This window comes from Montipora foliosa, chromosome 2, assembly GCF_036669935.1.
Source record: "Montipora foliosa isolate CH-2021 chromosome 2, ASM3666993v2, whole genome shotgun sequence".
NCBI lineage: Eukaryota > Metazoa > Cnidaria > Anthozoa > Scleractinia > Acroporidae > Montipora > Montipora foliosa.
In genome coordinates, this window is record NC_090870.1 from 7242874 (window position 1) to 7260373 (window position 17500).

Below are 17500 nucleotides of genomic sequence, written 5' to 3' on the forward strand. Positions count from 1 at the left end.
CTGTTCTGGAGGAAAAAAAATGTCTGGTCAAGGAACAAATGAGGTTTTGTTTACTTTTTGTTGCTTGTGCGTTGAGCCACCACGAAAACATTACGGGCAACATTGTTACCTCGTTTAGCCAGGACCTAAATCCTCGATTGTTTCGCTTTTGCACTGTTACGCTTGGTGATTGGCTCAGTGTTTAAATCTTGCGCCACGTTTTCGGCCAATGAGGTGCAAACGCAACATAGGCGTTTTCCCGCGCTTGTTGTATTTTATTTGCTTTGTGATTGGCTGATCTGACTGTCTGCCTCTGATGTGATTGGGCAAAGTATTCGTATTCTCCTTGTTTTTTAGTCAATGATTTGTCTATGTTGCGCTCAGCTAAAAACCGCTGAATTAATCAACCACATTCACATTGTGTAACCGATTTCTGACAACAGCTCAACAGAACTAAAGCGAAAACATTCGCACTCACCGACAATTTCTTCTTTTAGCATCGTTATTTCTGACAACAATTCACCTCGGGAGACTTTGCCTTTCTTATCCAAGATAGCTATTGCTTTATCTGTCAAAAATTAAATGAGGTTCACATTAACGATCGGATATTGCAACAGACCTGACGGCATAAATTTTTGTTGACAAGAGAGGGATGAAATATTAACAAAAAGCGTCTTCGTTTTTTCGAGAATTTCCTGAAATTCTAGACCTAATTTTCAAATTGGTGGTGTTTAAACGTGAATAATACACTAGCACGGATTGGATCTAAATAACCTGAAGACTTTTTCTTATTTTATTTTTCAGGACTCGGTTGTTCAAAAGTGGATAACGCTATCCACCGGATAAATCACTATCCAGCGGATAAACACTAGCAAAATCACTTGAGTTATCCAATGGATAGCGCTATCCACCCTTCGAACATCTGAGGCCGGGAGAGTTAAAGGTAAAGTCTGTTTACGAGCCAAGTGGCCCATCAGAGCCGGAGCTTATCACGGTTCCTGTGGCATGAAGCGACTAGGAGTATTTTTTACTCCCCCCTGGATGGGATGCCAGTCCATCGCAGGGTTACCCGCAGCATTTCGCCGGTACTTATTTATACACCTGGGTGGAGAGAGGCACCGTGAGAGTAAAGTGTCTTGCCCAAAAACACAACACAATGTCCCCAGCCATGACCCGAACCCGGACCACTTGATCCGGAGTCGAGCACACTAACCACGAGGCCACCGCGTCTCCCGCCGGGAGAGTAACTGAGGTAGTCAATAGGTGTTAATAGGTAATCGTTGAGGATTTTTCGAAATGTCCTGCATTACAACAGGACGCTGAGCCGCTTTACGCAGTATCGACGGGTTTTTTAAAAGCTCATTCGTAAACTAGGTGGTTCTGAGACGGGAATAATATCCCACAGTTTTGAATCATTTAAGTAGCCTGGTGAGTTTTACTGTTATATTTTGCTTCAAGGAAATTTTAAATTCCTTTTTCTTTTTTATAACAATGGAGAACCTTTCAAAGAGATCGGCAAGTAGATCACTGGAGTTAAAAGTTTGCCATCCAAGGCAAGACCAATATTCACTCCGCTATGAAAAGCAAAACCGACGCGCACTCCTCCCCCCTCCCCCTCCCCCTCCCCCTCCGACTGCGAAACCAACCTACCGACCACGCAATATCATAACAGCCTTGTACCAATAGCCAGGCGTGCCGCATGTGAAGCACCGTCATTTTTCCTCTTTAACCCAATATTCTTGTGTAAAAGCCTTGTCGTAAGCGTCGTTGTTTCTTAATTCCTTGTTTAAAAAAATACTACCGGTAACCATGGACAAATAATAATTTTTTTTCCTACCTAATGGTCTGTCCTGAAACGTAAAAATAAGGGTAGATATTCCTCGTCCGCCAGATTTTGTCTCCAATACAATGGGGCCAGATCCAATCCAAGGCTTTGTACAAACGACCAACTTGGCCGGACTGTGATATTCAAGTGTTGGCAGGAGATCGCATCCACTGACTCCTATAGAGGTGACATCCTCTTTTGATTTGCCTAGATTACATCCACGAATGGTGATTCTTGTTCCCCCGGAGGAGGGCCCGGATTTAGGAGAAATCCCCGTAATCTCGGGGTTGCTGCTCGAGGACAACACCTGGCCAAGAGTGGGAGCAAGGCGCGGCTTAAAAAGTGGAAATGGCTTTAACTTTGTAGAGCTTGTAGACGGAGAAGCTGGGGGAGATAATGTGGAGGTCGAACCCCCGGCTACCGCTTTCAGATTTCCGCTACTCTCTTCTTGTAAAGATGGTGTTAAATTAGAGGCGGTGTACAGATTTTCTATTGATCGCGAGCCTTTCAAAGAAATAGAGGCAGCCTCAATTGAAGCTCTTCTCTTTGAACGTTCTTTTGAAACACTTTTGAGTCCAAAGGATAGCAAATTGTTCCATTTTACCCCTTCGCTCGTAGAGATTGCTTTCTTGAAGGAGAGAACCCAGCAGTCTATACACAGATCTCCATTCGCTTGAGCGTTTTTCGTTGTTAGCGGCATCCATCGCCTACGATGTGCGACAGATGGAATCTGCGCCAGGGGTAAAGTGACTGTGCCAAGAGAATCATCGCGGTCAGTCACTGTGAAGATCAGAGGTGCTGGCTTGGTAACTGTACTGGAAAGACAAGAAGGAAAGACAATAGAGGATTTTCATTAAGCATGACAACGGTAACATCGACGAATACGTTCCTCCAAAATATAACTTAACGCTATCGTAATTATCTCGCCATTATCCCAACTTGTTCACATTGCACAATACAGGCGAGCTATCCTGTAACTGGGTACATGTAGGAACGGTTGAAAAGTTAACCTAGAAAATGAGCGGGCCATTGTTGTATATTCACGTTGCCTCGAAAACCTGAAATTTGTTGCCTCTAGGTTGTTGTTTTGAGGAACAGGGCAAGGAAATGCACTGAAATTCGTGCTGCACGTGCAACACGGTTATTTTCCCTTTTTGATCAATCTTATTCTTGCTTTGTGACGTTGTCGTTGCCTTAAAATGCCTCATAATATCATTGGTTACCAGAGAAAAAAATAATCGTGCCGCACGTGCAAAGCGTATTTTAGCGCATATATTGCACGACGTGAACGAGATCGAAAAATCGCGAAGGACGATGGTGCAAAATTATATTTTGAGCTGACGTTTCGTCGAATTCTTTGGACTTGCGCACAAGGGCAACTGGAGGCGTACGAGGAGAAAAGGAAGAATTCGGACGTAAGGAGCAAACGAACAAAGAGAGCGAGAACCTTCCCGGAGTTCCCACTTACTGTTCCCTTCAAGGGAGCGAGGATGGTTTAGCAGTTATCAACCGCGACTCCCACCTCTGTGACCCGGGTTCAACTCTGGCCACAGGTCGTATGTGGGCTAAAGTTTCAGGCGATCTCAATTTGACTCCCAGTGTTTTTCTCCAGGTACTCCGGTTTTCCTCCCTCATCAAAATCGACTCTTAGTCAATTACATCAGGCTGCGGGCGAATACCCTCGATAGGGATAACCGGCTCTGGTATCCTTCCCTTTCATTGAATTAAATGAATAGAGTTGGTATTATAAGAGGTTTCGTGGAAAAGGTGCTGCAATCCAGTCTCTGCTGAGCTTTAAATTAATGCAAGTGAATGGGGGAAATTAAGATCTTACATGACAATGGTGGGGAGGCTTTTGTATTAGTGAGCTGAGAAAAGAGACACAAAAACACTAAAAAGAAGAGCTAAGACCTATGCACACATAAAGGAGATCCGCCCCCAGAAACTAGAATCAAGTGTAGCTATGATCGTCACAGTTATGAACGCAATTTTTAGAAACTCCGAAGAGAAGCCTGAAATTTTCAGGACTTCAACGGGGTTTGAACTCGTGACCTCGCGATGCCGGTGCGACGCTCTTAACCAACTGAGCTACGAAGCCACTAATGTTGGAAGCTCGCCATTTGTGGGTTCAAATGTCTCCGACATGAATGAACCAATGAACGAAATGATATATGAAATGAATCATGTATTGAACTGCGGATCATATGAAGTCAAGTGAAGCTATGATCCTCGCAGTTATGGACGTAATTTTTTGCAATCAAGCCAACAGCGTGAATCCACGCTGACAAATGGCGCGCTCACGCTCGAAACGTTGGTTTACAAATCTTTTTCACGTATAACTGGTGGTTGATTCAGTTGCCTTTGCCAGTTTGTAATAAGCCAGTAGAGGATGTTGGCTTTCCTTTCGTTCATGCTCACTCATATTTCCGTTTATTCGACAGTCAAATTGACATGACCTCTATCTGTCATGTGAATGAGAATCAGTCAGTTTCGACCCCGGAAATGGCGAACTTCCTACGACTTATGTAAAGACGTGCTACTAGCAACGTTATCGAGTTGTGACGAGCAATAGCGTCAGTTACACAAATAATAAATTATAATAGAAATTTTGATGACCATTGCAACAACTTTTGCAGATATCATATCCTAAAATGCACACAGCTTCAAAACAAATTAAAATCAAACAGTCTATAGGTTAACTAAGGAATAACATTGGCAATGAACTACAAAAACCATGGTTTGACATTTCTTATGCCGCACGGCAGATGTTCAAGTTTGGGTCGCAGATAAATGAAATATGGAAATAAGAAGTTACTCCATTTCCGACTGCGGGCTAACAGAAACTGCACACATATCGCATAAATAATATAGGCCATTAGGAGTTCAAACTTAAATTGCTGACATTTTGACAAATCCTTATTCAACAATATTTGTTTACAAACTTTAATAAACTAGCATGACATTTCTTTAAATCAAACTTTGTACGGAAAACTTTTGTTTAATTGGGGAAAGTTGACGTCAATAGAGAACTTTATTTACAGTGGAAAAGCTTTCAATTAAACATTTTATACAAGCAGTGATGAGGCAATTTGGAAATCACGTACAAACACCACCATAAATCGGCTTAGAGCTTTAAAACCCTGCAGCGTTTTATACGATTTCTTCGTTCATTGAGAATGTGTTTTTTTTACGGAAATCTAAGCTAAGGGATACCATTAACTCACATTGTAGTTTCTTCATTCCACTTTGGATCGTTATCGTGTACGAACTCAGTTCGGTATTTATCCTTGCCAACACCAAAAATAACGGAAGCATTGCAAACACCTGAAAAAGTTATGCACCCAAAGATGTGCTGACAAAATCGAAATCAAGAGAACAGCAACAACTGGTGTTAATTACGAGGTCGAGAAATTTCGTACCTTCTCCTTTCTTCGGTTGCAGATTTCGAGCCGCGTAGACTAGAATTAAAAAAAAAGGTGTTGTTAACCGTCTTTAAAACGAAAAACTATAGAAACGTGATTGATTTCTCACCAACAACTTTAATTTCTTCGGGATCCATGTCATCAACTCAAGTCTTTTATTTTTCGCGGGAACTGACAGGAAATTAATCAATTGATTACGTCACAATCGTCTGTATAGTCACGGCCAGGCCTTTCTCGTTTGCGCAGTTCAATCGCAACGCGCGCGAAAGATTCAACCCGGAAGTAATTTTGAATGAAAGATCAATAACTAATTTCAGACTCCAAAGCCAAGACTTAGATACCAGACTACCTGACAATTCATGAATCCGGATAAACGGTGTTGTCCTATAAGCCTATAAGCTATAAGCCTATAAGGTGTTGTCCTATAAGCCTGGTGGTTTTCTGAGGTCTCCTCGCCTAACAACCTGCTGTATGCTTTTTTTAAAATTTGTTATACGCATAAAGGCAAATAAATGACGATGATGAACCGCGCACCGGTGGCTCAGTTGGTCATGCGGGAAGTCGCGGGCTCGAACTACGGCCGGATCAACACTCAGGATCTTTAAAAAAAACTGTACAAAGATGTGAGACTTTCAAGTCTTCTCGGATAAGGACTACAAACTGTTGGCCCCGGCTCACAAATATCTTCATGTTAATAAGTTCCCTATGGGACGTTAAAGAACCCACACACTATTCCAGAAGAGTAGGGGATGAAGTCCCCGGTGTTGTGGCTGTCCTGTTCTCTCCAGCAGAAGTGACCGGCTTGGCGATGATGTCTCTAAAAAGGCTTTTGGTGTATGAGACCACCTAAGCAGAAACCGCCAAATGTCAAAAAGGGACTTTGCCGAGTGCTGGAATGAACTCTCTCTTAATTTTGAGGGTTACTGTTTTTTCTATCTTTATTGAGAACGGCTTCTCGTAAACTTGGCTAATCGATATATATAGTCTCCAATGATGTTAACAAAAATTAAGTTTTGAAATGAGGCGAAAATATAAACCTAAAAATAAGTAGGTTTAAGAAAACAAATTATTTATAAAAGTAGCTGTTCACTTTCAGTTATGGCCACCTTTGTTCGCTTCCTTGTGAAATGATACTGCTACAAGAAGACAAATGAAGCCAGGCATCCTGGAATAACTGCCCTTACTTCTCTTCATCATGCCAGACAATGCTGTAAAAATTGTTAAAAAGGGTTTATAAAAGCTGTCACCGCCTCCAAAATCTCCTTGCTCGGTCTCATTATTTGATACAACAAAAAAGTCAAATTTTTTACAACCCTTTTCGACACCTTGCAATATGTTCACTTCCTTTGCAAATTTAACTAAATAACAGAAAAATCTATTTCATTTTATAATTTGTCAAAATTAACGTTAATTAAACTTAAATGCTCGATGCAAAAGAAAAAGAAAAATTCAATGCAGGTCACCGTGCAAACTTTTGAGATAAATTAATCACCAACTTTTTTCCATTTTATACTGCAGCCTCGGACAAAATTGTTGAAACACTTTGCAATACCTTGCCCTCCCACAATGTTGTTTTACTGAATGGGTTCAGAAACTTGCGTGCAAACAACATTGTGACAGGGAAGAGTGAGCCGTAAAAGCTTCAGATCTGTGTATTCATGTACTGTTCCAACGAGATTTTGTCACGGACTGTGGTTCTTGCAATTTTGCATGGTATTGAAATTTCTGGATTTGCTAAAGAACCCCACTTGAACATGAGTGGCTCGCATGCATTCACTCAATTTAAAAATACCTTTAGTGCCTCCTCAATAATAATGAACTTTATTTAAGTGGCAATGTATTTTAGCGCTGAGGCATTAATATTATTGGGGACACTGGACAGAAATCAATCGACTCTTATCAAATCATTGGTTAGGTTTGCGAAGAGAGCGGAAAACCAGAGTACCCAAAGAAAATCCTCTTGGAACAGAGTAGAAAACCAATAAACTCAACCCATGTGTGACTCAAACCCGAGATACATTGGTGGGGTGCAGCGATGGCACAGTGGTGAGAGCATTCGCCTCCCACCAATGTGGCCCGGGTGCGATTCCCAGACTCGGCGTCATATGTGGGTTGAGTTTATTGGTTCCCTACTCTGCACCGAGAGGTTTTTTCTCCGGGTACTCGGGCACTTGCCTCCCAAAAAGGAAAGGAAAGGAATTTAAGTGTTGAATCTTCTAGCGCCGTAGAGCACTAATCGGGGACACTGTAAATTGAAATTAACAAGCTAACGCAAATGCTGTCACTTGCAGTAACTTTTAAAAGACACCCAGTATGATGCAAAGTAAATGTTAAATCACTATGTGGAAAAACATGTGTTATGCAAATGCATGACCATAACATTGTTCTGAGAGTTGTGCAAATGAATCCAATATTAGAGAATTGCGCATCCCTGATACAAGAGGAAAAGTGGTATAATTTGCGAGTTCTTGATTCAATTTGGAAAATTCAGCAGCAGAATACGAAAACGAGCAGCAGTGTTTTATTGGGGTTTAAAAACACTAGGCCCAGCCAAGTGTTTTTAGACCCGATAAAGTGTGTGCTGCGAGTTTTTTAAACAACTTCAAAAACATTCCACAAAAAGTTCTGGACTCAGAACAATGGTTCAAATTATTGTGAAAGGAGAATATTAGCATATCAGAAAAACAAGCTATGCCTAATTAGTATTCTTTACATAAAGAATACTAACGTGATGTTTTATTGGTGTTTTGATAGGCTGTTAGAACCAAGAATTATTAATGAGTTTTTTTAAACTCCCAGCAACACACAAGAGGGTGCATAAACAGACGCAGCATGTGGCACACAAGATTTGTTGGTCAATGTTGCGTCTTTTTGCAGCCAGCTTTTAAATGACATAGTTTGTTTTTGTGACTCATGGATAATTTATACTCACTGTTATCACAAAAAATTCTTCGAAGCCTACTGTTTCTTTTCAAAACATAGCACCCTTCTCCTCTACCATTATAAAATATATCTTCACGTCTCCACGACTAGTTTTGACCGTTTCTTCGTGTTTGATTAGAAAACTGGCAGCCAAGCCATATGCCAGGGTAGGAATACCCAGGTTCAATATTTTGAGCAGGGTGAAAACTGTGTTCTCTTGCCTCAGATCTTGCCACGATCTTTTAGAGCAATGGTATTTGATGAAAGGAAAGCATCCAGTTCTTAGAATATGGTAGTTTTGGCCATCCACTCGCCAATTAAAATGTGACATCCCAAAGTTGTCGTTTATAACATCTTTGTATGACACAAAATATGAAGTCCACTCCGGCAGTCCTCTTTGTCTTAAATGTCGTGTCAACACATCTGATGCATTCGGCTTTAGTTTGTGTTTAAGAATTAGGTTTTGAATCTTCCTTATCATCACGAAAAAGGAAGGATTTTATACATAAAATCAACAAAAACTGTGTGGTTGATCATGGCCACCATTTTTTAAGATGACTAGACTCCAGGCTACACGCAGAACAACTTCGTTTCCAGGCCTTCCTTCTATCCACAAAATGGACAAGATTGCTCCGGGATTGCTCACGTTACGTTGTTAGGATTTTTTTCAGGAGATTTTTTTCATTGTCATACCTGTAGTGAAGAACATGTTCGGAGGTAGCAACAGAGCCCGTAGAGTTGTTTTTCTTGGGAGCCATGTTGATCCCTTCTTGATCCAAGAGGAAGTTCCTATCCCAGAACTAAAATCTGGGGAAATCCTGGGAAAGATCCGAATGGCTACTATATGTGGATCAGATCTGCACACCATAAGCGGAAGGAGAAAAGAAGCAGTCCCTAGGTAAGTTGAATGTAAGTGGACGCTGAAATTTCCTCGCTTCGAACAACGGTAACCGGAAATGGCACCTGCCCCAACCGCTCAAAATTAACTTCCGGTCTCTTTAACCGCGGGATGATAGTGATGCCAGTTTGTAACAATACTTAAACTTCCAATTCTTTATTACACCTTAGCATTCTTGGACATGAAGGTGTCATAGAATTGATTGAACACAAACGCCCTGCAGATAGTGGACTTAAAAAAGGTGATAGATTGACATTTCATGTCGTCAACTGTTGTGGCAAATGCGAGCGCTGTAAAGATGGACTTCAGCAGAAATGCTTGTCTTTGTTCAAGGTGAGTCGTGGTGCTGCAGGTACAAAACACAGGTCACAGGTCATTGTTTTACCAATACAGAAAGAATCCTAAACATTTATTAAAGTTTTAGAGCGGTTTTCAAATAAGTGTCGTAAAACCAAAACCAAAGTAATTACTTTGGCTAATCAAAAAGGACGGAGACAATCCAGTAAACCAATCAAACCAAGAAGTAATTACACGTGGCCGACACAAAGCGCGGGAAAATGTGCACGCGCGAGCTACGATTGGTTTTGGTTTCACTTCTGATTGGTTGAAAAAGTGGCGCGAGACATTTGAACCAATCACTGAGTGAAGTAATGCAAAACCAAAGTAATTATCTAATTACTTTCGACACTCAATTGAAAACCACTCTATAAGCCTAATGTTAGCATTGGTATAACGATTAGGGTTGTTTCTGTGTTCATTTGGTCGAAGACCTGTGACCTGTGTTTTGTACCTGCTCGTTGTTGTGCCGATGGAGTAACGTTTCAGTGGTACAGATATATATTTTAGTTCAAAATTAAATTCAGGTTGATGTTTGAGGCAGGAGACAAAATATTAATTTTATAGGACATGCTTTTTCAGGGTATTAGCAAGTTTGTAACTTACAACAGGCTAGGCAGAGTTGACCCCGAGGTCAAATGAGCTAACCGCTAAATTTAACAAAAGAAGTGGGAGAAGAGGAAGGAGTGTTAAAATTAAAGTTTCTGCTGTTTTATTTTCTATTAACCGCATACAGTATGGCCATGCTGCAATAATGAAGAATTCTGAGTTGAATGGGTGTTATGCATCACACATCATTATCCACAGTGGAACACACGTCGTAAAAGTTCCTGACCATTTGCAAGACAGAATAGCTTCTCCAATCAATTGTGCACTGGCAACAATGATAAGTGCAGTGTCAGGGCTAAATGGCAGAGGCAGTAATCGTGAGACAAGTGCTTTTATCCAGGTAATTCGAGGTCCACTAAATTATGTCCAGAAATGTATGACACAGGATACCAATCAATTCAATAGTAAAAACATCACAAATAGTCATATAAGTTGAAAATGAAAACGTGGGACCCAATTTATAATATTACCAAAACAAAGTTGGCAGTAGTATTTTATGTTCTTGTTCACTTGAGGAGCAGAGTTTTGGAAACAATTTGTGACATTGATTGAGGTATCACCTGTATATTGAGACGGATGTAAGTTCATTGAGCAGACTGGGAAGGGGACACTGTTTCATCTCATTTTGTGGATTCCTGAAAATATTTCCAGACGTCAGTCATCGCTAAATTTGGATTGGAAATTTACAACCTTGTGAAGAACAAGGCAAAGGAATGATGAAAACTAGGAGAAAAAGAATAGAAGAAAATTTTAGCAAGCAGCTGCACTTTCACATTTTCTACTGGGTGACAGGAAAATAAAGACATGATTTTACACCTTCTGTACATTACTCCAGCCTGAAACTTAATTTTAATATTAAATTAATATTAATAAACAAACATTGTTATACGCCAGACATTAGAGTTTAATTAGTTGATTCTTCTTGTTACTTGCAACTGATTATGAATGCTAATCTGATTCATAAAAATTATTCTTACAGGCAATGTTAGAGCATATGACCCTAGAGTATTTCTGTATTTTATTCCTCAAATTAAAGCAAATTTGTCAATTTAGTTATCTGTTTATTGAATCTTTAGGGTTGTGGTCTGCTAGGAATTTATGGTTGTGTGCTACTGCGTGAGGCTGGCTTCAACAAGGTTTTCTGCTCTGATGTTAATGTGGATAGACTAGATATGGTTCAGAAATTTGGAGGTATTCCTCTCCAAGCAGGTATGTCTACATAGTGTCAAAATGAGATGACATATGATGTATTTAATCCACAATTGCATAGCATTGTTTGAAAATATGAGAGAGTAATACCTAGAAAGCTGTAGTATTTCCTGTTGTTGTTGTCATCGTCAAGCCTTCTTTTTTCGGGAGAGTTAAATTTGTTGTGGAATAATATTCAGTGGCCATGGTTTGATTTCTCCTAGTTCCTGACAATTTTGATCATTGCTGATATATTTTCCCTTGCCTTTCCAGGACTCAAAAAAATTACTGCACAACTCCTAAAATATCTAATGTGAGCCCATTAAAACTTAGTTCATTGTAACAGTAATTATGCTGTATGGCACCTTTTACTTGTGGCCTGATTGCATCCCTTTGGCTGTGCCCCTCTTCACATCATGGATCATGGGCCTACTTTCCATTAGATGGCTAATTCTGCAGTAATATCTAAAATTAGTTGATTCCTCCACTTCTGGTTTCTGACTGAGCAAGCGGTTTTTTGAGGCAGAGCCATCAACCTTTGATCATCTCAATCCCCAAATGAATGTAAATGTTCAGAAATTGTTTTTTTGTTTTGCCTGGACTGACTCTCCACTACTGATCATCAGGCTGCTAGAAGGGTTAAGATTAAGGCCACCATCTCTTGTAAAGCTGTGATTGTTGACAAAGATATTAATTTACAAATTAGCTCCTTGCTTCCATGAGGCAGTTGTGAACATTTTGGAAAATGGCCAGAAAATAATATTGTGCACATAAATATTTACGTTTTATCTGCTATTAGCTGAAAATTTTAAGGTTTTAGTTTCAATCTTTAGCTCCATTTTTTTTTAGGCCAGAGAACTTCAGAAGGCCCAGAAGACAGTTCTGTGGATGTGGTAATAGAGGTAGATAATAATGTCCATTTCCTGCTTTCAAGGTGATTAGTTACTTTGTTTTCTCGGCAATACAAACACTGCTTTTACAGAATGCAATCAATTGACAGCCACCAAGCTGTCACAATGACACTAGGTTTGGGGACTAGATCATTGATTAGTTAAGTTGGCCTTATTGTAAGATACAAGATTGCTGTTCATTAATGAGTGGATTCAATCTGTCAAGAAATCTGAGGGGTGGTAGAGTTGTGATTCAGAAATTGTGTCTGTGGAAAACTACACATGTACCTTTACTTTTTTACTGTACCCACAATGAATTTGGTGGGTGAGTACCATCTGCAACCAGAATCTTTTTCTTGATGTTGAGGCAGTAATTTTTTCAACACTGGAAAACTTGAAGGGAACTTTCATGCAAATGTCAGGGTCAGGATCTGACCCTCCGGCTCGGATTGGTTGATATTTTACAAACACGCAAATCAGTATGATTGGTTCGTTTGATTTTTCATACCTAGAGGATGCATGATTGCCATTTGGTCCTTTTTGTAATTATCACTTTGACACATTTGACAGCTAGCTTCTGCATGAAAGTGAGATTCAAGTCCAAGGTAACCAGAGGTTTTCTCTTTCTCACTGCTTTGCGGATCTATTGTGGCTCAAAAAAAACCTCTGGGACCAGGGTAAATCCATGTGTATGTAGTTTACAAATTATATTAAGTTTATGGTGTTGTGATGCTCAAAAAGTTTCAATTTGAGTGAGAGGCAGAGTGAGGGGGAAATACTGTAGGGTGGCAGCCCGGGGGGGTGGGGGGGAATCGAATTTATCATTTTTTGTCTTAATCAGGGTATCGATTTATCAATTTTTGTTTTAAACTGGGTTAAATGTCTTAAACAGGGTATCAAAAATCGAAATTCTGTCTTAAAATGGGTAGGAAAATCAGCGATGTTTGTCTTAAACAGGGTCAGGGTATGAGTGGCTGTGCCGCACCTCCCCAACCAGGGATACATCGAGTACCCCCCCCCCCCGGGGGGGGGGGGGTGGCAGGCTCTCAGGGAAAATGTGTAATAAAAAATTGTATGCAAGACACAAGAGATAGAGCAAAGAAGGGATATCTTCAATTCAAAGGGTCTGGCAGATATGTCCAGGATTGACCCTACTTAGATACGCATGGATTTCAGTGAGCGTCACACAGTGTCTCCTTTGCTCTTTTCTCCAACTTCAACATCACTTGTGTCTCAGAAATACAGAAATTATAAAATATTAATGTTACAGTGTCTCCCAAATGCTGGTCTGCAAGTAAAGGTAAAGAGTTTCATTTACCCTAAGCTAAAAATAATGCTAACCTTTACTCTTACCTTATTGTTGGAAATAGCCCAGGTAGCGAAGGCTTAGACTTAGAGGGACACTTCATTTTGCATGTCTAAATTGGGTATGCATCTAATTAGGAGTAATCTTGGACTTAAGTGGGGTCTCGGCCAAAAGAGGATCAAAGATTGCAAAGTTGGGAGATAAAGAGTAGTGGAAGTGGAAGTACAGACTTCCTGTTCCATTCCCTTTTAACCACACATGTCCACTGAGATGACACTGCGAGGCCCCAAGTTAAGGATTCAAGCCCAACTAGCAGGCATGTCCAGTTAGACCTTATCAATAATATTATGGATTTTGCCTTCTTCTGTGTTGACAGTGCACTTCTACGCCATGAGCTCTGGTTATGGCAAAAGAAAACCTCATGCCCCAGAGGGACAGAAAAGTAACAGGGACTGGCTAGAAGGAAACTTAAAATTTATGCCCCTCTCTGCCAGTGAAACAGAACCTGGTGATCTGTCTCCAAACTTTGTATCCATTCAGATACCATTTTGGAATAATCCCACAGACTTTTCCATTTGTGTTTTACAGGTTTGTGGTGTCCGTGATGTCATAAGGGAAGGAATAACGCTGGTTAGACCTGGGGGATTATATGTTTTGATTGGCATGGTGCATCCAGATTCAAAGCTGGATCTTACAGGCGAGCAGATTATCAGAAAGTGCATTACTATCAAAGGTGAGATCAGAATACTGTGATTAGCACCCTGCTAATAGCCAGCATTTGTTTCGGACTCATTGCGGATCTAGTAAGGCCACCCTTTGTCTTTGTCTCGATAGGCCTTATACATGATTACAGCATATGCTCAAAATTTACCACCAAGTCTTGTTTGCACAAAAATTAATTACATCATCGGAACATGCAATACTTTTCGCTCGTAGATTTTCTTTACAAGTTTGTTCGTTTGGGATTAAGCTCATGCTAAAATTTACAAGTTTGGCGATGAAACTAGCTAGTCAGACGTCCTCACGCATAAGGGCTATTGGGTTAACGGGGTAGAAACGACAGAGCTGATTTCAGTGAAATGACATCAGTAACTTTATTAGCGCCAAAAGCGAAATGCCATCTGCTACAATGATGTCATATATATTAAAAACTAGCTAAAGATTTACCCAAAGTACTTACAAATCTAATAAGTGTTGATAAAAAAATCGAAGTTAGTACTTGTTTGGTCAATCATAACTTGACTTGGACAGTTAAATGAGCCAATTAATCATGAAAGAAATCACGGGCCCATAGTTACATTTAGTCAATAGTCAAGTTATCTAAAGTTATGCTGCCGAGCTCCTTACCAGAGAGAAATACTCCAGAGCATCCGACCGGGTTTATGGAGGTCGTGGAAATCCTGTCTGGGACTCATATTGTCAAAAAAAAAATGAGTGAAATTAAAGCGCTGGAAAATGCGTGCTAGCCAACCACAAGTAGTTTGGCTTTTGCGCCTGATTAGCAAAAATGTGGCACGATATTTGTTTTAAACGTTGAACAATTGCTTCTAACTCTCTCAATCTGGAAACCACCATAAGGTTCAAAAGATCTTCAGAATTTAGGGATCTCTTTCTGAAATAGATATTTAGTATTGATTCTAACATTATTTTATTTTCAGGAATTCACAATTACAGTCCCCAACATCTTGACAAAGCTGTTTCATTTTTATCGAGGACGTACATCAAATACCCATACAAACAACTTTTTAGTCAACCCTTCAAATTGGCAGATTTCCAAACTGCTTTGAAACTTGCGCAGCAACAAAAATTTTACAGAGTTTGTGTTGTGCCCTGACTCTGAACTGGCCTATTTCATCTTGGTGATTCTTCGTATTTCATCCCATTTCTGGAATGAAAGACTGTAAGCAAGCAACTTGGCCCAAGTTAAAGCAGCCAAATCAAAGAAGTCACAGAATGCTCCAGTCTGGAACGTTTCATGTAATTTCATCGATTTAATTCTGATTGGTTCATAGCCTTGTTTGCACGTAATGCGCTTGGTCAGAGAGCTTTTATTGTTGTTTATTTACATCACTTAATTACAGCTGGAAAAAGTGTAAGAATTTCACAATGAATAATTATGTGGCTAGCCTTACATACGTATGTTTCGTCCCTGCCAAGGGACTCATCAGAGATCTTTCGGCTAACTCGTCAAACAGCGCGTTTGAAGTCCCGCTAGCATCAAAATGATGGTGGCAATCTGGCCTTACACCTTTTCAAGTTGTTAATTGGCAGATTATACAATTGGGAATCCGTATGTGATGTAATGCCAGATTGCCACCATCATTTTGATGCTAGCGGGACTTCACACGCGATGTTTGACGAGTTAGCCGAAAGATCTCTGACGAGTCCCTTGGCAGGGATGAAAAAACATACGTATGTAAGGCTAGCCACACAATTATCCATTAATTAAACAGAGGCCTTAAATTGAAATCGAAAAATTAATATTTTTACTAACCGGTTTCTCAGTTTAATCCCGTGGAACTTTCTGCGTGCACTATTCACTCTACTCTTACAGAATTTTACTCGTCTAGGGTATCGTTTATATGCTTTTAAAAATCTTCTGGTAATTATACTCACTAAGGTAGATAGGACAATATTTTTAACAATCTTAAATGAATCTTCATTAAAGTCACTAGATTAAAACATTTAAAAGAAAACAGCAATGAAAATATTTGCCTTGTTAGCTGTGAATTGCTTTGGTCAAAATACTATGAAATGCGTTTGACCGCATTTCACCGAAACCTACGAAATCAGTGCTTTTGTCAAATAAATGCATAATGTGGGCGATATAATTAACAGCAACAAGATTGGCTAATTATGGAATATGAAAGCTTTACATATCTTACTTCCTGTGCTAATTGTGCATTTAAAAATGCAAACATACATAGTTTGCATGTTACAAGTTCCTTTTACACCCCCGCACGGCGCCGTTACGTCCAATTTAGAAAACGTCGTCTGCTTTTGCCGAAATTGAAGTGAAAGTTAATTGAAGTTCGTATTTTTAAATTCTTCACCCGCTGAGACTGAAAAGCCGGCCAGCCCGCGGGTTTCATCGGCCTTCTGTGGTGGAAAAGTTCCCTCTAAGGCATCACCTTTTCCGTTATCGTTATTTTAAGGCGGAGAAATATTAAACGGAAACAGAGACAATCTTGACAGGGAGGTGAACCAGCTAGTAATATATGTGGATCAGGGATGAATCGAATGCTTTATATTTTTATGTCTTGTTAGCCTCTGAGCACATGGCCTCGGGAAGAGTGAAATTGGCAGGCTACTGTTATCGTGCCTAAAACGAAACTCCGTCCTCTCCTGCACCTGCCATCCTTCACGGAAGTTATAAGCTCTTCCTACCGGATGGTCATCTAACAACTATTCACCGAAGTGGAGGTGGCTACTGGTGGATATTTACCGAGCCGCGAAGCGGCGAGGTTAACATTTACCACTGAGGTTAATAGTTGTTAGATGACCATCCGGTAGGAAAAGCTTATAACTTCCGTATATACAGCGAGTATACACAGTGAGATAATATAGCACAAAAAGATGATTTTAACTCATTTATCCCTGCAAAGGTTACACTGACCGCAAAAATATATAACGGGAATGACTCTAAATAATAAACTGAAATCTAAACTCAATGTAAACTCTCATTGTACCTGAAGAAGGCTGGTTTGGCCAGCCGAAATATAGTACACCACTAAAATCAAATCTACGTTGTATCAGCTCTTGCTTAAAATATTTAGTTTCTCAACTGTAATTGATCCAAAAGGTCTAGATAGCAGCTTTCTTTAATTTTCCAGACATGTCTCGACGGTACATCCGTCATCTTCAGTGTTACATATTTTGAAATCGCCGTTGAATTTAAAGCGCGCGCGATCTTACAAACTTCGTTACATTGCGTTGTCAATATTGCGTATTATTAAATTCAGTGGAGGTGGTTTCTGGTAAATATTAACCTCGCCGCTTCGCGGCTCGGTAAATATCCACCAGTAGCCACCTCCACTTTGGTGAATAGTTGTTAGATGACCATCCGGTAGGAAAAGCTTATAACTTCCGTATATACAGCGAGTATAAACAGTGAGATAATATAGC

At 40.0% G+C, this 17500-nt stretch overlaps 2 protein-coding genes across 4 annotated transcripts in view; one reads left to right on the forward strand and one right to left on the reverse strand.

Annotated features, from left to right (window-relative positions):
- LOC137992282 (uncharacterized) overlaps nucleotides 1–8188 on the reverse strand; it is a 10811-nt gene extending 2623 nt beyond the window's left edge. Inside the window, exons 1-5 of one of the 2 annotated variants that reach the window (XM_068837531.1) lie at nucleotides 6333–8188; nucleotides 5224–5262; nucleotides 5029–5128; nucleotides 1817–2619; nucleotides 458–547 (exon numbers count right to left, since the gene is read on the reverse strand). In XM_068837531.1, coding sequence (XP_068693632.1) covers nucleotides 458–547; nucleotides 1817–2619; nucleotides 5029–5128; nucleotides 5224–5262; nucleotides 6333–6423 — 1123 coding nt within the window. In that variant the 5' untranslated portion in view covers nucleotides 6424–8188. The other variant, XM_068837532.1, reaches the window with a different exon arrangement.
- A 470-nt stretch (nucleotides 8189–8658) lies between these two features.
- LOC137992284 (L-threonine 3-dehydrogenase-like) lies at nucleotides 8659–15535 on the forward strand. Of its 2 annotated transcripts, XM_068837534.1 has the most exons (7): nucleotides 8659–9046; nucleotides 9217–9379; nucleotides 10119–10331; nucleotides 11068–11200; nucleotides 12029–12081; nucleotides 13964–14108; nucleotides 15034–15535. In XM_068837534.1, the coding sequence occupies exons 1-7, from the start codon at nucleotides 8856–8858 to the stop codon at nucleotides 15207–15209; spliced, it is 1074 nt and encodes a 357-aa protein (XP_068693635.1). In that variant the 5' UTR covers nucleotides 8659–8855; the 3' UTR covers nucleotides 15210–15535. The 2 variants fall into 2 exon arrangements, with proteins under 2 accessions (XP_068693635.1, XP_068693636.1); XM_068837535.1 differs by lacking the exon at nucleotides 10119–10331.
- The last annotated feature ends 1965 nt before the right edge of the window (nucleotides 15536–17500 follow it).